This window comes from Dermacentor silvarum, chromosome 1, assembly GCF_013339745.2.
Source record: "Dermacentor silvarum isolate Dsil-2018 chromosome 1, BIME_Dsil_1.4, whole genome shotgun sequence".
Classification (NCBI taxonomy): domain Eukaryota; kingdom Metazoa; phylum Arthropoda; class Arachnida; order Ixodida; family Ixodidae; genus Dermacentor; species Dermacentor silvarum.
The window spans coordinates 42,782,548-42,808,517 of record NC_051154.1 but is presented as its reverse complement, the minus strand read 5'-3'; the positions used below and the strand labels follow the sequence as shown (position 1 = coordinate 42,808,517).

Here is a 25,970-nt window from a genome sequence, read left to right as displayed (position 1 = left end):
TATCGTGGTTTCGGCATGTAAAACCACAGAATTTAATTTAACACTAGTAGTTTCGTAGTAATGTCACGGTTCCAACTATAGCCCAACTTTCTGTATTAACTACGGCAACTACCAACTTGCTTTCAAAAGAATTTATAGCTACACCGGATGAATGTTGCGTAAGCAAATACAGAAACATGTCCTGCTTGGGTCAAATTGTTTAATGAGCAGAATTTAGGCGCGCACTTTGGGAGGGCGTGCTAAGTGTATTGCCGCACAACAGCAATGTCTCCCTGTGAGTAGGACTTCACGTCCGGAGCTGTAACTCGGAATTTTTCGGCCACCTTGCTGGTCGACCTGTGATCGCCGCGGCTCGTCAGGATTTCTCGTAAGCTTTCCGAGCTCTCTTCGGGCGGCGCCAGCACGCAGTGGTAGTCCACCAAGCTCCTCGGCAGGTTTCCGAGCAGGATCCACTTGTTTGCCTTCGTGTCGTACGCCAAGATGTTGTCAAAGTGGAAGTCGGGCCTCTCCGCTTGCCGGCCTCCGATGATGAAGATCACGCCGTCTGAAGAAGCAAGATCGCGTGTTTGGCCAACTACACGGTGGCATAGGGTGCAGCGTGGACTACTGTTGTAATGTACACTATCAAACGCATGACGCGTTGCTGAGAAGCGCGACAAGAACGCGTGTGTTGTTTGGTCGCTGAGTGAACAAAGTGCGAGTGACTTAATTTGTTCACTGTAGCGACCGCAGCCCATGTATTACAAGCGAAACGGGGCAAGATTGGCTGTATATTCGCAAGATGACGTACGTTGCCGTATAGGCTAATGGCCGAAAAAAAAAAAAGCGAAGAAAATAGGATGCGAGATTTGTATTGTCAGCATTTAAGCATGCAACAAAACGGTTGAAATAAGTGTCTTTGCTCGCTGTCTTTTTCCACAGAGTACGCATGATAATTTTTCGGGAGGATTTCCTTGACGCTTTTTTTCCCCTCAATACATTGAAGTGAGGTAAATTCCAACAGCGGCAGACGCAAGCGTGTGCAACGCGCCAGGAATTATAATCTCTCTCAAAGCACGGCTGTATCTGCAGAGCACGCATAAAGGGAGCTTGCAACAGCTTGCTATAAAAACCTGCCCGTGCAGTAGATAACGTACCTTGACCATGTATCAGTTGCATACCGCAGTAAATAAGAAACATTATTGCGCTAAAGGTCACCTGTCCTGCCAGACAGCCTTTTCAAATCTCCGCCATCATTCTTGCTTCCATGACATCATGGGTTGGCTGGATTGCTTTTGATTTTCGGATCAGACATTGCCGGATTGCGAATAACAGGACCAAACGCATGCACATGTGAACCGTGCACGTAAGTCACGGCCATGCATGCTTTCACGTGCAATCACCCGCGTTCGAACATGCTAGCTGCACACTTGCGATCGACAAGCCTCACAAAAACAGTGCAGCGTAGTTTACGAAGTCGGTATGGTATAGTGATGGTCAGCAGATCAATAAAAAACCATTGCCGCATAGTGGTGGCGGGAGAATCTTATTCTCGGGAATTGTCGGGATCTCGGGATCGATGGAACCGGGGTCAATACAGGTGTAGGTAACTACAATATAGAGATAAAAGTTTTAATGAATAGAGATAACAAAGTAGAGATAAGCAAAATACTAGACTGCAATGAATGTAGTAAAGCTTAAGCAGGTGACTATTTGTCGCTAGCCAGTTTCAAAGTGGATGCCAACAGAAATAATCTAATCGCGGGAACAGGACATGACCATGTATATGTACGAAATTATTAAGTTTCAGTGAATCACATTTAGCATCGAAAACATTGAACAGCTTTAGTGACAGTGAGGCGACGAAGGTGAGCCGGATGAGCTGTGAAGAAGCAAAACAAGGGAAGCGGAAACACGGCGCTTTGCCCAACGCTTCCTAGGTTACATAAGGCCAGCATGCATTGAACTGCGACTTCACGCACGACGGCAGAGAGCTCGTACACTTCAATAAGCAACGCGAGCTCCTTCATGCTCAGGGCGCACGGACATTTTATCGTCGTATGAGCTGGCAACCTTTGTGCTTTATCGTTTCTGCACACGATGCTTTTCGCCCTCTTCAAACGGTTTAAAGTATAGTCCCAGTGAACAAACTAGATCGGTACAAACTTACCCGCGAATACTCCCTTAGCAATAAAAAAACGGAACACTATTTTTTTTTCCGAGATTTCGAGCTTTCAACATACGGGACCCGACGTATTACGATAAATAGTGATCACTGGAAGATTACACGCTGTCGAGTTGACTATGGCCCTACTTATGCTCTGAAAGTCTTTGCGTCGACTGCTTAATGAATATCTGAGATCTGAAATCGATATTAAAAAAATTAGTTTCACATATAGCCGAGTTATTTAATAATTGAAATAAGTGACAGGAATCACATGTGACTTATATCGCTCTAACTTTTTTATAATACTTTTTTATGAACTAAATACAACATGGCAACACCCATCGCCTATAATATTTTGTTCTTTTTGAATTTGCACCGCATGTTTGTTGTACATCCTGCATTGTCTCAGTGTATAACGTATTCTTGAAGAAAGTCTACCGGTTTTGTTCCTTGCATTTACATTGTTGCTTTATTGCTGTGCATGCCAAAAAACGGGACCAAGGATGCCGTCAAGTAACAGCTCTCCTACTTGGCCCCTTTCCCAATATGTAACTTTTGTGAAGGACAAATAAAACGAACGAACGAACGAACGAACGAACGAACGAACGAACGAACGAACGAACGAACGAACGAACGAACGAACGAACGAACGAACGAACGAACGACGAACGAACGAACGAACGAACGAACGAACGAACGAACGAACGAACGAACGAACGAACGAACGAACGAACGAACGAACGAACGAACGAACGAACGAACGAACGAACGAACGAACGAACGAACGAACGAACGAACGAACGAACGAACGAACGAACGAACGAACGAACGAACGAACGAACGAACGAACGAACGAACGAACGAACGAACGAACGAACGAACGAACGAACGAACGAACGACGAACGAACGAACGAACGAACGAACGAACGAACGAACGAACGAACGAACGAACGAACGAACGAACGAACGAACGAACGAACGAACGAACGAACGAACGAACGAACGAACGAACGAACGAACGAACGAACGAACGAACGAACGAACGAACGAACGAACGAACGAACGAACGAACGAACGAACGAACGAACGAACGAACGAACGAACGAACGAACGAACGAACGAACGAACGAACGAACGAACGAACGAACGAACGAACGAACGAACGAACGAACGAACGAACGAACGAACGAACGAACGAACGAACGAACGAACGAACGAACGAACGAACGAACGAACGAACGAACGAACGAACGAACGAACGAACGAACGAACGAACGAACGAACGAACGAACGAACGAACGAACGAACGAACGAACGAACGAACGAACGAACGAACGACGAACGAACGAACGAACGAACGAACGAACGAACGAACGAACGAACGAACACGCACGAACGCACGGACGCATGCACGCACACTTCGGGAGGTCTTCCTTTTCTTTTTCAGCTATACGTCAACGTCCGAGGACAGGAGGTAATTTTTCATTAGCCCAACCAGCCCACTTAAACCACAACTTCCATGCAGTCCACTGAGAGGTACAGCTATCGGACGCCTTTTGCGGAAGCAGCGTTGGGGTAAGATCCGCATTGAAATGGCGTCTGCGTGGAGGTGTCCTGCGCCTATAGGACTCACCGTGAGCGACGGCGACGGTGCTGTGTCGGGCGTTGGGCATGGGCGCGCGGTTTACCCAGGTGTTGCGCTCATCCACGAACATGAGCGTGTCCTCGACCGTGGTGAAGATGCGTCTTCTGCCGGTCCGGTGGCTGAGAAGGCCGCCCACGGCGTACAAGGCGCCACCGCACTCCACCAGCGTGAGGCAACTCCGCGGCGACGGCAGGAAGTTCACCGCGAACGACCACCTGCCGTGACAATAAATAAAGTTCCTACCACACACTCCAAGGAAAGCCACTACCGTAACAGAACAGAGCAGGGAAGAGAGGGAAAAAAAGAAAGGGAATCGTACAAGCTTGACCATCGAGGGAGGCTTGTCCTTTGTCTTTTACCCAAGTTATAACAGATTTTGTTACGATTTGACTCATAAAAGATGCACGAGTTATCGCGTCGCATTCCTTCCAGTATTTAACAGCATCGAAAACCTTCCGTGTGCAGTGCATGGACAACGATACACAAAGCTTACGCTATCATGCTAGCTTACAATTGATTTCGCCAGTAAACCAGTTGGACTAGAATTAAAGCTTTGATTGGACGGCAAACTGACAACATGAATTTGGTACGTCCTGCGAAAGCGAAAGCACGGTGGAAGGGCACAAGTCGATCTCCATCTATTCAAGTTATCGAGCCGCTTCGCGACCCCTGGCTGAGCATGCCACGACAAACTTGGCTGTTACAATCCACCTCTAGGGAAACACGGTCGTTATTCAAGGCATGTTACTATTATCACTTTGAGGTCATTTGTTTACAGTGGTAAACAAAAAAATGGTGCTGACCGCGTTTAGCTGGAGCAATGGCCAAATATTGTAATCCTCAGAAACTGTCCTTAAAGAACATCTTGACCAAACAAGCGTGGTTACCATGAACAGCAAGTTGGCTTTTTTGCAAGGTTAGTTTTGGTGCACCAAAGCCGAACTAGACCTTGATTCAGGATCATGCCATGGACTCGGAGATAGAGCAGCACGTACTGCCCCATCTCTGCCCATGCACACGTGCTTCAAGATATCAAAGCTGCCAAAACCTGAAGTGTGAAATCGAAGTTCTCTTTTGCGGTTTTCTTTTATCAATATTGTTTTGCAACCTATTCAAATGCACCATGATGCCCACAAAAGAACCGCAGACTGACGAGGTCGGTCTTACACTCCCGCCTCCTCCCTTGCATTTTTCTAGCTCCGAAAAAGCTGTCAGCTGCAAAGAAGTAATAACAATCTTTATGAATGAGCAATTCTAAACTTTGAGGATATAAAGAGCAGTCTTTACTTTTCTGTTTCAGGATTGTAGACTTCCACGTAGGCAGTGGAACACGTCCTCCGGCCAATTTGTACAATGCCACCGGCAACCCAAAGCTGTCGCTTGTGGCTGCAGAACCCCATGGCCATCCTCGGGGAATAAAGCTCACCACTGAGCTTTGTCCACTCATCGTTCTCTTTGTCGTAGCGTTCAAGGCAGCTCAAAAGCCTGAAAGCACAATTCAGCATGCGTACCGTCTACACAGTGTATCACTGAGTCGCTTTCATAGAATAGGCAAGAGATAACATGCACACCGTTCATAAATTTTAGTAACTTCCTTACCTGTCGAAGAGAGCGATAGAAGGAGAAAAACAACTTAATTTCAACTAGCACGCGCCCAAACAAAGGGCGCGTCATGAAGAGTTGTGCATGATGAATCAAGATACGTGAAGCTGACCAATTAGATAAAGATGGACGGCAGAGGTACAACTGTGATGCTCAAGCAGTTAGTCATCACTTATGCTTACTACCTAATGAAATCTTGCGATCATATTTGATAAAACAGCGCTAAAACAGACGAGAACTGAGGAAGGTACATGTGCACACACCAGTGCGCGTCGTAGTCTTCGTCTGATTTAGCGCTGTTTTGTCCAATACGAGCGTTCATCAATTAGACGAAGTTTCACTGCTACTGAAGTCTTGCGAGTTTGTATTCTTTTAGAAAAAAGAAAGAATAACACAAGAACTATGTATTGAAAGGTATGACCAATTTTTGCGAATATACATCTCAAGAAAAACACAAATTAAGTAATAATGAAAATGCGGAGGTGGAACTAATGTTGTCACGGACGACAAATATACCTGAAACAGGCTACTTTACACCTGCACAGAAGCACGAATTATTTCTAGTTACAATGTCAAACCTACTCTTCACAGCTAAGGAGTTAAGAAATCCCATCATCAACACGTAACAACGGAAAAGACAAAACTTCCGCTGTCTTGGCTGCAAGCTGACAAAAAATCATGACTTATGCTGCAATGACACATGCATTTTTGTAGTTGTTTTGGCCTACACGATTCAGCTTATGCTGGTGAACAACTATGCCACAACAGCACATGTAACCAATTTGATATGGAGGCTGTTGTGGACAAGGAACAGTTCGTTCACGCCGTGATCAGTAACGTATTCAAGCAAGTACGATCAGATCGCAGTCAAGCTCGCAGGCAACGGCTAGATTGGGCATGACCAGGAAGATATGGGTCGTAAGGAAGGGGGCATTTTGTGGAAGAGCCGGCGAAACACAGATGTTGCAGGTTTAGTATTTACGGTTTTAATGCGTAAGCATTCTAGGGCTACTTCCCTCGGAAATCTGTCCGTCCGTCCTTCTGTCTGTCTGTAACGCGTGACACGATGCGCTCCATAGGCATACATGTACATGGGGTCCTATGGGGGTATATATGCGAATGCCTTATGCCTACGTATGACTACTGAGATTTATGTATATATATATACATAATGAACGAGAAGAAAGGAAACCGAGGAGCCGAAGAACAGCATGGGAGAAATTTGTAGTTTTTAATTTAAGTAAAGAAATGATAAATACATGGAAATGAAAGTCGATGACAAAAACAACAGGCCGCAGGTGGGATACGCATTACGCGTGCGATGCTCTTAACAATTAAGCTACCGCGCCACCGTGTTCCCATCCACTTTCTGTGCTTATTTATATCTGTCTACTAGAACTAAGCCTGGAAGTGTTAGCCTGCGCCACCACTCACGACCATGAGCAGTGGATCTAGAACATCATATCTAAATTAATTAAATTAAATTATGGGGTTTTACGTGCCCAAACCACGATCTGACTATGAGGCACGCCGTAGTGGGGGGACTCCGGAAATTTGGACCACCTGGGGTTCTTTAACGTGCACCTAAATCTAAGTACACGGGTGTTTTCGCATTTCGCCCCTATCTGAATGCGGCCGCCATGGCCGCGATTCGATCCCGCGACCTCGTGCTCAGCAGCCCAACACCATAGCCACTGAGCAACCGCGGCGAGTAACATCATATCTACCGCAGGCATCACGTAGCATGTGAACATTTTGGTGGAGGCAACTGATCAATAAACCCACACATGCTACCTGAAGGCATCAAAACTGCCGCATTCGAGACCCTCGCTCTGTAATGAACGAAAAGAAAGGAAACCGAGGGGCCAGAGTTTTATAGTCAAACCATAAGAAGCCAATAAGCAATGACACGAAGGTCCTTCAGACATCGAAGCACAACAAATACTATCCCATATGTTGTCCTTTACTTTTGCGCTTTAATGCATAAAACGACGTTTTGTTAAGGAAGTAACTGGAACGCCAATGCACTTCTCCTCAAAGTTCGGGAATTAATATCTCTAAGCTGGTGTCATCCCGAGAATTCGTTCCAAGTGGATCCGCCTTGCGAACTCCACGGCTAGAATTTGTAAATTGCAATACGAACCATAAGATAATTAGTTAAAATGATTTAGTGAATTTTTGTTACTTCGTCGATTATACATTTCAATTTTTTGTGCAAGTAATGTCCGCCTCTTCAAGTAGACCAGCTCATGAATTAGAGTTGTGCTATCTGCCACAGGCAACCTTTAGAATTTTTGAATGTTCGCTGAAACACCCGGTATACATGAGCGACTGGAAAGACTGCTTACGCACTATCTGAAAAGTCCCACTAGAAAGTTTCTGCAGTAATTTTTTTTTATGCTGAAGTAACGTCGTTGCGGTTCTAAGTAGGATGGCTTATGTGCTCGTTCTGGGATCAAACAATTCAAGCAAGAAGTCTCCAGCCTCGAACAAGCTTGGCAAAATCCAATGAAATATTACGAGGTCAAGTGCCTGACCCGGAATCCGCATGAAAAATGATCTAGGGCCTGTGAGCGGCTCGCATGTGACTGGCGAGCCGCGTTGTGGCCACTTCTGAACAAGATCCTTAATCTCGGTGTCAATACACTTTGACAGGGTTATACTAACCTGTTGGCACTGTCCACTCCACCGACTACGTAAATGTTATCGTCCAAGATCGCGAGGCCATGGTACGCTCTTGTGTTGTTCAAGGGGGCCATGATTCCCCACCTGCCAGAGCTCACCTCGAACCAAAAGCAAGATCGGCTTGAAGCTTTCTCAAGGTTCATTGGGCTGAAGTTTTCAAAACCACCTGGACAAAGAGGACTTCTTGGTCACAAAAGTTCCGTTGTGATTGAAGTAACTGCCGTTATCGCAATGAAACTTGCCTATGATGTATATATAGCCATCTAAATAGACAGCTTTGTGGCCATAGCGGTGAACTGGAAGCGTTTTTGTTTGGCTCCAAATGTTTCCTTTGATGTGGTAACTCAGAATCGGACACTCTGACGGGCTTTCGTTCGCCTCAACTCCACCAATCAGGAACAATGTGCCTGGCTCACCATCCTGAAAGTTCAAGCACAAAAAGAAAATCAGGTTATTCACCCCAAATGCACAACCATATTCAAAAATTACCCCCACAGATTTGCAACACATTGTCGCGAACTACGTGTTCAGCAGCCGTGAGGTGAATGAGTGAACAGCTATGTTACTCCGAGTCTTCCAATACACTGTGCTACTCGAGCACAGCCGGCTTTAGATAATTCGACCATGCTGAATTGTTTCAAATCCTCCAAAGGTCAAAAAATACCGTACCGTTATTTCCCGCCATGTACAAAATTTCTTGACATGAACAATCAGCGACTCCAGCGGCCGCAAGCTGGATAAGAACTTAAACGCCGTTTTTCGCTAACGTTCAATCAGACAAGCAACGAAATAAATATAGTCATGAAAATAGGTTCTGCATGTCCAGACGCACTTCACGTATGTAGCGGTAGTTTTCCACAACCATTTTTTTTCCTAAACGCGAGCGAAGTTTTAGCTATCGAAATCTGTAGACATTCATCAAACGTTGAGCAGGATGAAACCACTTAGTACTGATGCAAGCAAGTTAAAACTCAGAATGGTTGTATGCAGCTCACGGACTCGGCTTTCATTTATTCCGGACACAGGGCGCTTACAGCTCAGACATTTGTCGTGGATCGCACAGTCGGGAAATTTAGCGCAGAAGTGTTGTTAATAAGGTGCGTACGATTCGTCATGCACTTCGTGAAGTACAGTTCACGCCAGTTGGGTGCCAGTTCCGCTCTCGGGTTGAATTAGCCCGACAACCCCGGCGCGAGGACTTCACTACCACTCCTGCAAGCGCGAGCTGACTTGTCTGCACGAAGCCCTGTGTCAAACGAACGGTCAACTGCGCCAAACAAATGATGGCGTGCAGATGCCGCCAAGATGTACTGCCATGAATGCGAAGCACAACACGTCCTGGCTGAACATGAAGTACATGCAGGCGAATCGAATTGTCTCTAATCCTGTCTGCCTCGAGAACAGCTCGTGCAAGCGGTGGCTGGGCAGTTTTCACTATATACCGCAGGTCACCTATTGCGAAAACGCGAACGTGAGCTCACTGGATCAATTTCGACACCAATTTATTTTCTCGCGACGTCTCTGATTATTCAACCATTTGAATATGCAGCGATTGGTCATGCGCTGCGGGAATTTTATAAGATTGAAGTGTTAATATATAGTGCAAGTGGTTGTGCATGTCACGGAACGAGAATGCTGAATGAAATGTCCGAAATCTCCGTGATCTGCACATTCAATAACTTCAAACTGCGGTCGACTTCAAAAATTGACGCTGTAAATAGAATTTGTGAAGTTTGGGATGCTTTATTTTGCGTTCTTTTAGTGCGCGAGGAACCTCGCTGCATAAAGATTTTTGACTTCATTTCCAACCACAGCAACCCACAAATAATCGAGTGATGCGAGCAGCTGCAATAGGACAATGAGGCCGTAGGTTAGAAGCGATTATTGCTAGTGCCCTGATTGGCACGATAATACGCAAAGCAGCCAAGTAGCCAACAAACAATAGCCGACAATCAAAATGCCTGCCTCCAATGTTAGCACAGCAATACGTTAGAATTGCTAGCTATAGTTACTGCCAAGATTCAAGTAAGAAAATTACATGATACAGACTATGTTTTATAAAGTACGGGAAGAAAAAGAAACAAGAATGAATGCATAGCACCAACGTACCTTGCTTGGAGTTTCACTGAGGCTATCTTCTGTTTGTACAGAAATGGATGCCAAAGGTTCTGTCGAGCACTGAGGCGAATTTGGGCTAACAACAAAAAAATCCATTTCCGGATGCTCGAAAAGCAATGACGATTTGCTAATCAGTGCTTCACGCTGGATGGATGTTTGGCTGCCAAGCAGAAACCTTGTCTTCAAATTTCCCAGTTCATTTTTGTGAACTCTGTCACCGTCACTGTGCATCGTTAGGCTCTCAGTATCAACAGACTGAGTGTACAACTTATCTTTCTCATCACTTGGAGAACAGCAGTCGGCTTGAGAAAAAGATATTTGTGAGTCCTGCGTCCCAGTTTCTTCATTGCTCTCCTGTGTGGTTGGACGTGTCGTTTGAGCATCCAACGAGGATGTGTCGTTGAAGCTGGACTCGCACACATTTGGTGCAAGGCTGTCCACGGGGCTAGTAGACTCGGCAGTTGAGGACTGCACTGATAAGCTCGTCACTCGTTCAGCCTCATTCTCGGGCCTGTAGAACTGCCTTGACTCCTGTAGATGTGCAACCCAAGGCTCCTCAATGCACGCTCGAGTTGTTGGCAGCATTCGGGCCTTTGCCGCTTCCAGCGTTACAGAAATTAGTGACGGCTGCTCCGCTTTACCTGCAGCTTCCGATGATTCCAGTTCTTTATTTCCAGGCACCTATACGTGCGATAAGATGGCAGAGTAGAACAACAGTAGGCATTGGTACAACAGTAGGCATAACGCAACTCATCAAGGCACAATGCCTATTTACTAATTGAAGCGCGGGGAATTTAAACTTACAGTGCCAAGTTTAAAGATGCCTGAGGAAATGCGCATAAAAGTTCCCCCAGTAGTCACACACACTGCTCGCACTTGTCAATTTCAAGAACATTTCTGCTTAGAGCCACCGCGTGCCTGTGTGTCCTTATCAATGTTCAGGCATGCTCCTTCACGTTTTTGTTAAACGCATGTCATTACAACTGTTTTTGATGTGATTCATAGAACTGTATATATATATATATATATATATGTATGTATATATTTATATATATAATAGTTAAATCATAAGGTTTCACAATGTAGCAAAAGCACGTTATGTTGGGACACTCTAACAAACGCCTCGTGGCACGTGGGCAGCATGCGACCCGTTAAGTTATATCTAACCCGCGCGGTCCTTCCCCTGTACTAGCTGACTCACGGCCGGTCTGGAGTGCGCACGCGTACGCACGCGTACTCCAGACCAGCCGTGGCTGCCTAAGCTTTTGCGTTTTGATCATACGCACTAGGAGACGCAAAAAGCATACGAGATGTAGATGTCGCAATAAGCAATGGTTCGCGGGTAGCTATTGTTCAAACGCCTGTTGAGGTCCCCCCGATACGCATGTTTCATGCATACAGTACAAGCATAGGTTTGGTTGTGTCACAGGAAATGAAAACTTCCGAGACGCTTAGGTACTTGGTAGAACAAAAACTTTATGTACAGCTTAAGCTGTAAGGATGTGAATACCCTCAATGTTACAAAAGCAAAATGGATCCGTCCAAATTTACTCTTGTATTGGACCCACAAACTTAAGTTGCCGAGCGCCGATATCCAGATATGGACGATCACTCAAAAAAGTTACCGCCGACATTTTAGAACCAATTCTAGTTCAGGTCACACCTGACGACTTCGTGAACAGGCGGAGATGGGACCGGATGGCACAAAGTTCGCGTATGTACAAAGGACAACGCCTGTTCAATTTCCGGACGAAAGCGACCTCTCCGGCAGGTAAGAATAACAACAACCGCAAAGAAAGAAAGAAATATGAAAGAAAAAGCAAATGTGCTCCTCGCAAGCCAAACACAATAGAGTAAAAATTCCGTACAAATGCTGCTTGTCTCTGTGAGGATGAGGCGAAAGACGCGTATTTTTCACGCGCATGTGCGTAAGCTGCATCACCTTATCAGGAAAGGGAACCAACTCGCGTCGGGAACTCCCCACCCGCAAAACTAGCTAGGGCGCAGAGCGCGGCGAAAGTCGGCAGTGATTATAGCGAGAAAGAACAACAAGAGACGCTGATTTTTTTATTGCGATAATTATATGGAACTTCAACCGGATAGGTTCCGTTTAGATAAAATTCATCTGTATCACGGAGAGCAATAATGCCAAGAAGGAAGCGGAAAGCCAGCGCCGGAGGGAGCAGGGGGGGGGGGTTAAACAGTGCGCAAGCAAGGAAGCGGAAGCCAGCGCCGGAGGGAGCGGGGGGGGGGGAGGGGGCGCACTTCTACGCTGTACCGCACCATCGCTTAAACGGCTCTGATTTCGCCTGCATTCTCCCGTCCCGCAGAGAGAGAGATTCGCTGTGAGACACCACGATTCAGTTAGTAATAGTCAGGCCACATTTTCAACGCACGCTAAAAAAGAGCAGTGCAGTGACGACGGTAAGTGCGCATTGTCGGTCTAAGTTGCTTACTTAATCATCTGTCACGGCAATAATGCCGATTAAACAGTGATACCGTAAGAAACTATTTCTGCCTCCTCCACCAGAGATAGAGAGAGAGAGAGAGAGAGAGAAAGCAGAGTGACGAGTGCGCATTGAAGTCTACAAGTCAATCAGCAATTTTTGCGACAAATTAGAGTCACGAAACCCATAATTAACAAAAACTTTTCTTACCATCGCAATTATGGTATATGTTACCTGGAATAAAGTCTTTTCTCTCTCTCTCTCTCTAATCAAATTTGACACTCATTCAGCTAATTTCGTGTGCAGGGGGCGTGGATCTCGACACAACGACAAGCCCCCATTGTGACGTAGGCTAATGCGAGTGGCATATCATTTGCAAGTTGCGCGAAGCTGATGACAGCTGCGCTCTTGCTATTGGCTGGCGAAAATCGCAATGATTGACCCTTGTCCTCACGTTGACATTCCCTCATGGCTTGACGCTGTGTCGAGATCCACGCCCCTGAATGCGAAATTACCTGAATCCTGCAACAAATAAACACATTTAAACTCATAATTCCTTTAATAAAGTGCATTGATTACTTTGTCTCTTTCTCCCGTTTCAATGAGAATATCTTTTTATGGCTTTCTCGCCCGTTTTTGTACTCGAAGTTCCTCCGTTATAAGGGCACGTTACCTCGCGCAACCAAGTTGTGGGCAGGGTTGCCAGGTCCAAAAAGTGAAAAGTAGCGAGGAAATGGCGAAAAGTAGCCAATAATGTAGCCAGTTCCATGCATGCAGGTGCTTAAAAAGTAGCCAAGAAAACCGCCATCGCCAGCCACTAAAGGAGAAAACATTGCTGTAGCCAATTATGAACCGCTTATTTTGGAGCTGTTATATTTAGTGCCTTTCGATTTATTTAAAACGTGACTTTGGGGATCAAATTAGAACTGGCGGCTCCGTATTCGTATTTGGAAATTGTTATCCCTGTATAAATGGTTAACTATATAACTGGAAGTAGTTGTCACAACTCAAATAGCCGAATATTTTGTGTGCACAATTCTCGCTCTTTAATCATTTGTCAATGTAGCCCTGCACCATATCTCAACTTTGGAAGGGAATATCATACTAGTCAGGATTTCTTATCACTTGAGAAAAGTGTTTTTTATAAGTTTTTGTAGCTATATATTGATGTGTTCTCGCATGCCTTTACTCAAATTGATCATGGAACCATAATAAAACTTCTGCTTCCACCTAATAATTTTCTGAGCAATCAACTATAAAAGGAGACATTCCATGGAATGAGCCAGAAGGTGTTCCTGTTGAATGAATTTTGTCGATTTCAAGGTGGCGGTTGTGTCCTCGCTTCCAAATACACATGGTGAGGATGGTGGTTGCACATTATGTGTGTCATAACAGGCGTTGCTCAGTGAATTATACGACTTATTTGTGATACCGTATTTACTCGCATAATGAACGCACCTCCCACTTTTCCAATCAAGAAGTGTGTTTTTTCTTTCCGATAATGATCGCACCCTGAACTTGTTGCCGTAAAGTAGGTGAGACACGGTACGATTCGGCGTCTGATATGGCGTCCGGCGAGTACGATTGTGTCGGGCGCCGTATCGGATGCGGAATCGTAGTGTGTCTCCTACTTTTATTGCGATAGCAATTATATGGACCCTCCAGGCACATTTTTGTCGTCGGCGCCGACGATCGCGGCTCAATCTCACGCGTTCCAGGGAAGAACGCGGGGAGGAAACGCGCTGTATTCCGTCGCGCACATGGCACCGCGGGGAGGGGGCGGCACAGCAACTGCGCATTGCGCGGCCGCGCGCGCGCTATCTTGAAAGCGATCTGCGTCGGCGGCTGAATCTACGTGCTCCGTTCTCGTCGCTCAGTTTGCGTTGAAGTGATACACAGCACGAAGGTCACTTCGTTTGCTGTTGTGGTCTCGCTTCGAGTGTTCGCGGTCAGTGAGTGTGATGTGTTCCATGATTGCCTGTGCGCGCTGACACCATGCTTGTTAACTTACATAGTTAGCGAATGTTTGCAAGTTTATACGGCCGATAAAACTACTATTCTTACTTTGTATAGCTGTCTACACATTTGCTATCACAATCGATGGTTCGCCTTTCAAGCGAAACGGCGACTTTTTTAGAGGTGGCCAAAGCTGGTTCTTTATTCTATGAGGTGGCCGCGGAATATAATCGCTCGAAATTTTACCCCGCATAATGAACGCGCCCCCCCCCCCCCCAACTTTGCGCATATTTTTCGGTAAAAAAAAGTGCGTTCATTATGCGAGTAAATATGGCATTTGGTCTGGTTTGTCTGTAGTTATTATAGAAAAATTTTAAACGTAATCAAGTAGCCAACCCAAACATTTCCCGCCACGAGCCTTCAAAAGTAGCCAATAATCAAGTAGCCAACCCAAACATTTCCCGCCACGAGCCTTCAAAAGTAGCCAATTTGGCGAAAAGTAGCCAAACCTGGCAACCCTGGTTGTTGAGGGCGCATGCGCTGTCACGCGAGAGCTTTGCGGCGTCTGAAGGTTTAGATGCCGTGGTCAGTTGGTTCTTTATTCTATGGTCAGTGGTGTCGCTGTGTCGCGTTTTTTCCACCGCATGGGCTGACGGTTGCGGGTCGCATTCGTCGCCGAAGTCCGCTGCGCGTTTCTTGTCGAGATGCGCCCTTTCGTCTTGCCGGTTGATCGCAGCTTCGCTTAGACCGACTACCACAGTGTGGGATCTGCATACTGACTGCCCCTACGGCCACTCAGCGGCCGCAACTTCTGCGGTAGCCTAGTTTGGTTTAAAAATCAGAGTCCTTTTTTTTTTTTCATTTGTGTGGACGTCTTCGCCAGAGAACAGACAGGCACGGACAGGCACAGGAAGACCATACGAAGGTTGTTTTGTTCAACGCCAGGCCAGCGCTGACCCAGTGTGCAGCATGCCAAAATGGCATATGTCAGTGCGGTATGCCACCCAAATAAGCATAGCGTCAGTGCGCTAGCTTGCTGGCCTAAACTGGAGCATCTCGGTGGCTTATTTCGGTGTCATATATCCCTCGCTGCCTTAGGCCATCATGGCATGCTGCATGGGGCCACATGGTTCCACATCGGCCTGGCGTAGAACAAAATAACCTTCGTATGGCCTTCCTGTACCTGTCCCTTCCTCTGGCAAAGACCTTCGCGCAAAAAAAAAAAAAAAAAAAAAATCGTGCAGGCATTGATGTGCAGCCTATTTTCTGTGTCACAAGGGACCGGCGATGCCGAGTTTGAAAGGACTGTGCGCGCCGCGGTGCGCACGAGTCACTGATTTTTTTTCTCTCTCTGAGGTGGAGGAAGCCCATAGAGTCTCTTACGGTATGCACCGTATAATCTTCATTATCGCAGTAGCTGATGAAATCTGCGTTTCATCGACAAGATGTGAGAGAGCCTCTTTTGGAAATGTAAGCTGCTTTTTTGTGTTTCTGCTTATATGTATATTGTTCACGGTACTTGATATTCAACTCAACAAATGGGCATTGCTTTTTTCCCCCACTATTCGATAAGGCAGGGTTCACGAACATGCAGAGAAGAGTGGCACAGGAAAGTATCTAGCGAAGCTTATGTACTTATTCAGAAAACAGCAATACAAAAGAAGAAATACAAAGCAAGAATGCTGACTGCAAAAGGTTTTGAAGATGACAAATGTGCAGTAGGATGCGCCATCAACGCTACACAGTGCTACAGCTCTCATTATGCGATATGCTAATTCCAAAGATTCTAAGGTTCTTCTTTGTGTGCCTAAACTGCACCAAAGAGCTCAGCTACAAATTTCAGTTAACAACAAAAGTATATCGCTCATTTTTCGACGAGGCGTCCTTACTGTTTAGTCAGTAAAACAATAAAATGCCAGTAGACGCAAGCATCAAAGGTACATACCCCAGGAACTTCACTCATATAGTGGCGAGGCGTGCGAGCTAGGTGCCCAACCTCCGTTTCTTTTCCAGCAGTTCTAGCAACCCAGAAGCTGAATAAGGAAGACATACTTTCAATACACAGAAAACGAGAATGCAGTGTTGAAATCCAAATCACAAGTCAAGCATCAAATAACATTCTGTTTCAGTACAGCCTGCAAAGCCCACAAAAGTAAGAAAACTGCTCCCTCACCACACAGCACTGAGGATCATGACGCGAACGTTGTGAACATCTTGAAGGCCAGGTGGAATCTTCGCTTCGACACAGTGGCTAAGCTCCATCAAACTCATCAATGGGAATCGCACGCAGTACATCAACCGTGCTGCCTGATCCATCCGTTCATCTACCTTATAGTTTAACCAACGGCAGGCGGCGTTGAACACGTCGAGTTCTCTGTAGAAAAATAATGTGCCAAGAAGATTTATTTATACCATATGCACACATTGCAAAACACAGCTGAGCTCATTAGCGCAGTGCTATTGATAATAAAGCAAATGCTGTAAGCACGTAGAATCTTCTGATGTACACTGGTAATTTTATTACAAACTCACACAGCTGCACAAGCCCATATACAAAAATAAGAAGCGAGAACGCAGCCGTATTATACAGGTTGTCCCAGCTAACATGGACCAAGTGTTAAAAAATATGGCCGTTTTACTGAAAGAAAACCTAGTTCATATTGTTCACAGTTGAGTTGAGAAGCCACCAGTAATTTTTTTGATGACATTCAATCTTATAGACGTAGAAATGTAAGCAAATTAACTTATCGCTTATTATTTACGCAAAGGACACCAATGTGAAAAGAGAATCTTACCCTTTGCAGCCCATGACATCAGATGATAGCAGTTCACAGACATCACTAGTGTCAAGCTGCAGAAACTCGTCTGACTGTGCAACGAGTGCGAAATTTGAAACAAGGTGGTAGAAAGCAGAGTTTTTCTCATGCACATTATTCATGCGCTTTGCTGTCTTGTATAAAATAATTTGTCTCCCAATTGCGCTTGAGCGTGCTTCCAACTGTGAAGAGAGATATTAGCACTGGTCAAAGAGTATTCCGCTGTTTTGTTTTGTATGGCACTTAAGTCTACATTAAGCAGTTCTGTAACAGTCACAAATTAATAATGAATTGTCTTCAATAAAGATAAGCCTTAAATGTTTAGGTGATCCTAGTATATTGCTACAAAAGTAAGTTTGATGGTGGCAATAATAAAAGGGCACATAACATGGCATGAGCAGTGTGCACAACACACACAGACTGCTACTTTTTTCTTCAAAAATAGACAGGTAGGCTGAATACAATCATGTCTTAGTTCTTATGTCTGCATCACTTAACATGACTATTACAATAGAAATAATTTATATTTTGTGGGTACCGATCTTCTGGTTGCTGTATGTAAGACCATCAAGCAGACGCTGTAAAAATCAGTTGTAATAAATCAGTAAAAATAAAGAAAGAGAAAGAAAGAAAACATGAAAGCTAGCTATTGTAAGATCTCTGTAACAAGTGCATTGATTTTTAAGGTAATTAAGAATTCCCTAAAGCTCTTTCTTTGAAGAAAAGGAAAAACATTGTACATATTCATTCAAATTTTCCACTTGTGTATATAGCTATTGCTTACTGCTATAGCAATAAGAGAAGGTATATCAATAAATGCACATGCAGTGAGAGAGAAAAAGTAATTTTGCTCGCATAGCCTCCATCTAGTTTCACTACAACAACACATAAGACAACAGCAAAATACTGTCTCTTAGAAGCTGCATAGACTTACGTACAGTTAGTACCAAGCTTTAGATCATGATGTCAGCAAACAGAAGTTAAAAGGCAAATTACCAAACAACTCAGAGCAATACAACAGGTGCTGAGAACCTAAAGAGTATAGAGATCCACGCACATGACCGAGCTAAGACCGAAAGGCGGCGAAGATGATGAAAGCACGACAGTCTAGGAGGCCAGAGACACAAGAGACAGAAGAAGAGAGGGCGACTATGCAGACGCAATAGAGTTTCGAAGGCGCACTCGATTTCGTAGATTTTACATTTAACACACTCGAGTACTGAACAAGATGTAGGTGACCTTACACATGGTACAGTGAGACGGCCGACCTATTGTCACGAGCTACAGACTCGACGGAAAGGACTTCACGTCTGCACCAAACTAGGCGACAAATCCGTCTCTGTTAGAAGCTATAGATGCCAAAGCTAACGCGACACTGGAAGACGTCATCGCTAAAGGTACCGCAAGGATCAAAATGGATCTGAAGGAGTTTAGGTTCCTGATTAAGCAAGATCTTTCCAACACTCCTAGCCCCACTGCAAACGCTTTTTCTACAAGGCAGAGATTGTCAGGCGCATTATCGCAGCTGTGGAAGTTCAAAGCCAGCAAGCGCAGCGCCAGCACATTTTTTTTTTTTTTTTGGATACGCTTGCAGTGTGTTGTAGGAGCCGATCACAAGTAGATACCGAAGTATTTGACGGCACCTGCTCCAGTATAGATATACGGCTCGAATATTACGACTACACTTTCGAAAGAAATCTTTGGTGCACGGATATTGACCGCATGTTCAACATGCGAAAATACCTAAGCGGGAATGCCAGAAAATGGTTTGATCACCGTATCGTTGAGCATAAAGAAGAGCCCTGTATGCGTTGAAAATAAAGCATTACCTTTGCTTTTCAAGAAAAAGCGCTCGAGGTGTGGGATAAGGCGCTTATGTATAAGCAGACAGGGAAAAAAAAAAAAAAAAAAAAAAAAAAAAAAAAAAAAAACCTTTCGGGTTATATTGAAAGGTGTCGCCTACTTCAGCTAGCAGAACCGAACATTCCGGAATCAGCCTTTGTGCCACCAGCAATGCTTCGAATGACGAGGGAATGCCATTAACAGATACAACTCATGTCACCAGGCTCTGTGGACTATCTGCGGACGACCTTCTGCGTATGATAAAAGACGTTGTTGTGATAGATACCTGTCGAGAAGCGAGGGCCACACTCCTGAAAAAAGCAGCACCTACAATTGCATGGTGTCAACAGAAAGCACGCGGCGAATTTCTACACACTAATCACCATGGCACCACTTCTGGACGAACCCGAAACGTTTCGAGGATTGCGAAAGAAAGAAGATCCTCAAGACTCAAACACAACGTAATAATGACCGTGCTTCTTACGAAGGCAATTATTTTATATTTTTCTAAGGTTGTTTGTCAGCACTCGTGGACACTGCCGAGCATCAATCAGCCTGATAAATGAAAAAAGTTGTATTTCAGAAAGAAATCACAGGAAAATCTATTCAAGTTCATGGATATATATGATGGAACAAGTAGATAACTTTCAAGTTGGACTGATGCGAATAAATTCAGGAACCAGGACACCATTGTCAAAATTTGGTACTATCCGGAGTCAACTTTTATCTTATCCTCTCTCAGCCTGACATTAAGCGGTTAAAGATAAATATTTTGTGGAACGATATCATAACTACGAAGGAATGCACTGTGACGAATAATCCTGTGACCAAAATGAGGAGGGTATAGTTACATGAAGTATATTCTTGCGAACTAGTTGTTTCATACTGAACGAGTAACGATGGCGAACTGCGCAAAATACACCATCATTCACCAAGAATGATGGTGTATCATTTATCAGAATTCGCCTGTCTCTCTCTTCATCATTCACCAAGAATGATGAAGAAACAGACAGGCTTCCTGTCCCGTCTTTCTTTCCACCCTTCTCGATGTATTTTGCGCAGTACGTTGCTCGTATAGTTAGATATGACCTGACGACATCGCATCCCAGTTCCCAGAGCTCATCTGCGTTGGTAAATACACGCCGCCGACAACGGCAGTGGAGGTACCATTTGAGTTGAACAACACAGCCATGGTCCGGAGAAAGCCATACGCCTCAGTCACGAAAAACAATTTGGCTGAAGCGAGAGCTCTAAGGCATGTTCGACTCTGGCATCATCAGACCATCGACATCACCATTTGCATCACCCATTACCATTGTGTCCAAGGAAGATGGTTCTCTCCTATTGTGCCCAGATTACCGATTAATTAATAGACAGACTGAAATAGTCCCTTTCTCAATGCCCCGAATAGATGAGATCATAGATTAAACTGGTGGATCTGAATGGCTTTACAGAATTTATTTGGACAAAAGATAGTGAGCAATGCTGTCTTAGGAAGAAACCAAGAAATTTACGGCAATTGATACACATTTTAATGTCTACGAGTTCAACCGGCTGCCCTTCGGATGGAAGAACTCTGGAGCGTGGTTCCAGAAGTTGATGAATAATGTTTTAAAAGATCACATAGGCAAGTTTTGTAACGTATATGTTGATGACATCATCGTTTATTCGAGGACGAAGGACGATCATATGAGTCGTGAAAGTCTGAAAATAAACGATACGAAAGGCGAATTCTTTTGTCAAACTGTGGTTTTCCTCCCAGCATTCTCTTCGATGGGAAAACCAAAATTACCAAAGAAGAAAGTGTGCAGAGGATTTCCCGTCTCGTCAAGCCATATAGTCTGCACTCCCTTCGAGTTTGATTAAGACTGCCGGGTCACTTCAGAGCATTTATCAAGGACTACACAACGAAAACTCGGTGCTTAACAGCCCTGACACAAAAATAAGTTGCTTTCGTATAGACTGAAGAGTGTGAGCGCTGCTACTTTAACCTCCTCAAGATCATTTCCTCTTACCCCGTATTCATATTACCGGATTTTTCGCTACCTTTCAAGTTGTGCACCGATGCCTCACACTATCGGAACTGTTCTTTATCGACATGACATCTGGAAGCGCAGTGGAAGGCAGCAGCAAGTAATTGTATATATTCTTACATATTTTTAAAGGCTGAAGTGAGCTACACCACCACTGAAAAAGAGGCACTGTAGTTGAATGGCATTAAGATACTTTAAGAGTTACCTCGAAGGCCTAAATTTCAAGCTTTTTACCGTCTACCACGCTCTGACACCTCCTTCAGCTAGCCCAGCCTAAAGGAATGGCTGGCTCGGTTGATAAGTCAGATCCAGCAGCTCAGTTTTGAAGTATCGCATCGCCCGGGATTCAAGCATCGAGACGCCGACGGGCTGTCAAGATTGCACGTGCCGAGAAAGGAAAGCTCCCAGAACGTAAGCCTGACAATGCTCTGGGAAGGCACACAGAATTTGCAATTGAAAAACTGTCGAATACACGTACCTGAAAGGAGCGTGCCATTAATACTCAAACATTACCACAGTAGTCCAGAATCGGGTGGTCACGATGGGTTCTGGAGGACGGACCGAAAGCTTACCCAGAGATTCACGTGAAAAAAAAAAAAATACGAAAATGGACGTCGCTAGGGAGGTCAAAACTTGCCACGAATGCCCAAATATATAAAACAAAGTTCAAACCCAGAGGAAATTATATGGTTATGCCAGCGTATCCAAACGTTTCCTTTGAAGTGCTACACATCGACTTCGCCGAGATTAAAAAAAGGAAGGGCGAGGGCGTTAAAAAAAAAAAAAAAAAAAAAAAAAAAAAAAAAAAACACACAGGCTTTTCTTTTGGCAGTAGGTGAGTTTACAAGGTTTTTTGCTGCCAAGACAGCAAGAGAAGACACCAACTCTGTTATTCAGCTTCTTGAAAGAGGATTTCACGTCTCGCCAAGCCATATAGTCTGCACTCCCTTCCAGAACGTCAAAGTTGTAATTGCTGACAACAGACCTGCTATCCGAGGTGAAAAGCTGCGCATTTAGCCACAGCAAAGATGTATAGAGGTTCGTTTTCCCTGCTCCGTACCACCCTCAGGCCAACTCTTTTGCTGAAAGGGTGATACGTGACTTGAAGATGTTTACAGCATGTTTCCCGGTTGGAAATATTGACTCGAAGCGGCCGTTGCACACCGTAATCGCTCTTATATTGCTGGACTAGGATGCAGTCCATTATTTGCTTCTTTTGGAAGGAGCGCATAGTTGGCAGCTGATGAAGAACTGGACATTGTTGAGAAAATGTGCCTTCGTGAAACGCCACTACCGGCGGAACAAGGGAACAAGTACCGGTGCACCACGAAGAAAAACTTCGACAACCATCATCACTCAAAGAGGCCCAATATCGTATACCTGGAGACATATCTTGGGTGCGAAAAGGTTTCGACGCGAAGTCTCCGTACTCCGGCCCCTACACAGCGCTTAAATTTGGAAAACAGCAAGGAATTTTGAAGACACTGTACTACCGAGGATTGAGAATAAAAACAAGAGAGGCTGCAGTAGTAAATGTTCTTCAATACTATCCGCGGAAAGATGAAGACAGAAGGTTGGGAGGATATAAAATTCACGCATATGACCAAGCTAATACCGAACGTCGACCGAGATGGCAAGACAGCTAGTCTAGGAGGCTAGTCTAGAAGAGAGGGAAGGAAGAGAGGGCGACTATGTAGCCTCAATAAAGTATCAAAGGCGCACTGTTCTTGTAGAATTTTTCGAGATGAATAGAGAGGTTTCTCCATATATACTAAAAATGGCCCAGAAAAAGTGTCGATGTTTTACACACGCGTCTTTAATTATCCTCATGCAGTGTCAACATTGTGTATAAAATTGACTGGGTGTGACATTATTAATAAAACCGCACGGTAAGACAAGGGCAAATAATAAGGATCCCAGTACATGACCTTATTACGTTTCCTTTTCGCAAAAACATGTAATTTTGTTAATCATTTCGCACCAGCTAGACCTGCGGCAACTTTTGGTTGGGTGTGTAACATCAGTGGGCTTCCCCTCTTCCTTTCTGCTGCTCTCCTTGAGCAAAACGTGGTAACTTCGGCCACATAAAAAAGTTTCAAACAAGAGTTGTAGCCCTTACCTCAATGCACTGATGAATGATATCTTGCATTTGAAGCTTACAGGCAGCATGAAATATATCTGCTACATTGTTGCAAGATAATTCCAGCTTTCCGGATTTCATATACTCCAGGAGATCTTTAAACGTCCGGCCCCTCACTCCAGAGACGACTACCTGCATAAACGAACATGCACAGGGTGTTTCACGAAATGTGTTCGAAATTTCTGAGGAATATGAAAGATGAGATAATTAAATTATTTAACCAGGATTGCTTTTACCGCAGTGTCATACATTTGAAAATCACTCATGTAATAAATAAACAAGTAATTATGTAAATTAAACTAATTAACTTTTTCCCTCAAATAGCTATGCGATTGATCCCAATGGAAGACTTGAAGCGCGCCATCCGAGGAGCCTGCAACCGTTTCCAGATATGCAAGAAATTGACGCTGCTAATTATTAACGCGTAATAAATTCAGTCAATTTCACACAGAAAAGCGAAACTGAGCAGCCGAAGAGCGCAACTGTGACAACCATAGTAGACGCCCATGAGTGACGTGACTGCTTGCGTCGCACCGTTTGGCGACCATGAAGCGATCGAGATTGTGGCTTGATAAGGACGCTCGCTTGATGCTCGCCCACCTGTGAGGCACAACCAATCACGTCACTCACGGACGTCTACTATGGGCGTCACAGTTGCGCTCTTCGGCTGTTCAGTCTCGCTTTTTTGTACGAACTTGGCCGGAATCCATCACGCTGTAAAAATTAACCGCGTCAACTTCTCGCATTTCTGGAAACGGGAGTGGCGCGCTTGGAAGTCTCCCATTGGGATCAATAGTATGGCTCTGTTGGTTAAAAGGTTAATTGCATAATTACTTGTCTAATTACTACATTGGGTATTTTTAATGTATTACTCTGTCGTAAAAGCAATCCAGAGAAAATAATTTAATTATCTTTTAATTTTAATTAACGCACACGCACACACACACACACACACACACACGCGCGCGCGCACGCACGCGCACACACAAGAAAAAAAAACATACCCGTTTCTTTTTTGCTTCTACGTCCTTGAAAGTATCTTGAAAGAAGGGACTGGACTGCATTAAAACAGCCTTGCTGAAAGAAACCACTTCATCTTCAAGTATCATTTCAACCAGGTCTCCATCTGCTGGAGATGAGCTTGTGGCCATCGTTGTCATGGTCTGTAAAACAAAGCTGAAAACTGTCACAAACAAGAGCAGATGCGAAGAGGTACCAGATGTCATGACAGTAATCTATTGTACCACTCCACACTGGGGTGAAGGCGGGAAGACAGCGGATGAGGATTGATGGTGAAATAATATAGTGAGCTAAGCACCTGCTGTCCAATGCCAGTCATACGTTCGCAATATCATCGGCAAGTTCACAAGAACAGTACTATGCAAGCACAAACTATATAAAAGGGTGCAGATGCACAATATCTCGCAAAAGCTCAAGAACAGCTTCCATTCTGTTTACGCTGCGCCCAGAAGTTGCCCGTACAGTTTATGAACAGTAGTAGAGCAAGGAATGTCGCTGAAGTACAGTTTCAAGTTCACGAGCGCAAAATATGCGTGCGCGACACCACTGCTCATTTTAAAATTAAATGTATGGGAGTCATTAAAAATTTGAATGGACCTGTAAGCGCCATGTAGCTAACACAGCGACACCCAGTCCTTTAGTAAAATTTTTCAAAAAATGACGAAGGTTCGGTGGTGAATTCCACAAAACAGTGAAGCGATGGCGCGAAAACTGCGCCATCGAAAACTGGTGCAGCCACGCTCACAGAACACCCAGACAAAAAAAGAAAAGAAGAGATGACCAGTTGAACTGGTTTATTCAGTTCCCAGTTCACACCAGCTCATTCTTAATCGTGTCTCAAGGTATTAACTACAAACAACAATGAATAGAACATTATCTTGTTAAGCGCAATAGAACATTTCGTCGAGAGCGAACAGTGCAAATGCGCTCTCAGCTCTATATTGCGAAGTGATGAGGGGCGGACCTAACACTAACTTAGCGATCAGGCAAAATGAATTCTAAGCAAGTGATAGAAACGCACAGCACAGTCAGCCATAACTGCGGCACAACAGGCGTCAGCAGGAACCAAAAATTTGCGTCACGGCACACGTTTCCCATCTCAGCCTGATTTACGCCTTCCATACACATTTCATATTTTTGCATCGCAATCAAAAGAGCCTAGGTTGGAAGAGCTACTTACTGAGCAAAAGCGGTACACAATGAATTGCATGGTTACGTTGGAAATTTAAAATCCGAATCGCTGCAAGGAGCCAAGCTTACCTTACACGCCTGGAGTGTTCTTGCGAAGTACGCGCACTATTTCCGCGCACATCTCGCTCGCGCATCTTATGCAAGGCACGCGGATGTCAGGCCAAATAGAAACATGCGAAATCAGAAGCTCATAGAGAAAGAAAAAGAAGGGAATGACCAGCATCGCAGAAAACCTTCAGTTGACAAGCAGCGTTATTTTAAAAATCGCGCTGGGAAAGTCAACGCCCATTGTGGCCAACGAGCCCTACGACAATATAAACATTCATTT

General features: G+C 44.6%; 1 protein-coding gene across 1 annotated transcript; it reads right to left on the bottom strand.

The window, feature by feature from the left end:
• Nucleotides 1–184: 184 nt before the first annotated feature.
• LOC119461696 (uncharacterized) lies at nt 185–25,793 on the bottom strand. Its single transcript, XM_037723066.2, has 12 exons — nt 25,712–25,793; nt 24,436–24,594; nt 23,411–23,563; nt 17,396–17,598; nt 16,774–16,974; nt 16,546–16,633; nt 10,189–10,878; nt 8,322–8,499; nt 8,062–8,245; nt 5,080–5,277; nt 3,781–4,007; nt 185–544 (listed from the first exon to the last, which is right to left on the bottom strand). Exons 2-12 carry the CDS (start codon nt 24,589–24,591, stop codon nt 240–242), a joined length of 2,583 nt encoding a protein of 860 aa, XP_037578994.1. The 5' UTR covers nt 24,592–24,594; nt 25,712–25,793; the 3' UTR covers nt 185–239.
• Nucleotides 25,794–25,970: the final 177 nt, after the last annotated feature.

What these genes read in the sequence shown, in the direction of transcription:
- LOC119461696 (XM_037723066.2), bottom strand. Translation starts at nt 24,591, where the DNA reads ATGACAACGATGGCCACAAGCTCATCTCCAGCAGATGGAGACCTGGTT. An exon ending in GATGTCATGGGCTGCAAAGG is followed by an intron (nt 16,975 to 17,395) that starts GTAAGATTCTCT and finishes ATTTTTCTACAG; the next exon opens with AGAACTCGACGTGTTCAACG. An exon ending in CACCGTCGCCGTCGCTCACG is followed by an intron (nt 545 to 3,780) that starts GTGAGTCCTATA and finishes TTGCTTCTTCAG; the next exon opens with ACGGCGTGATCTTCATCATC.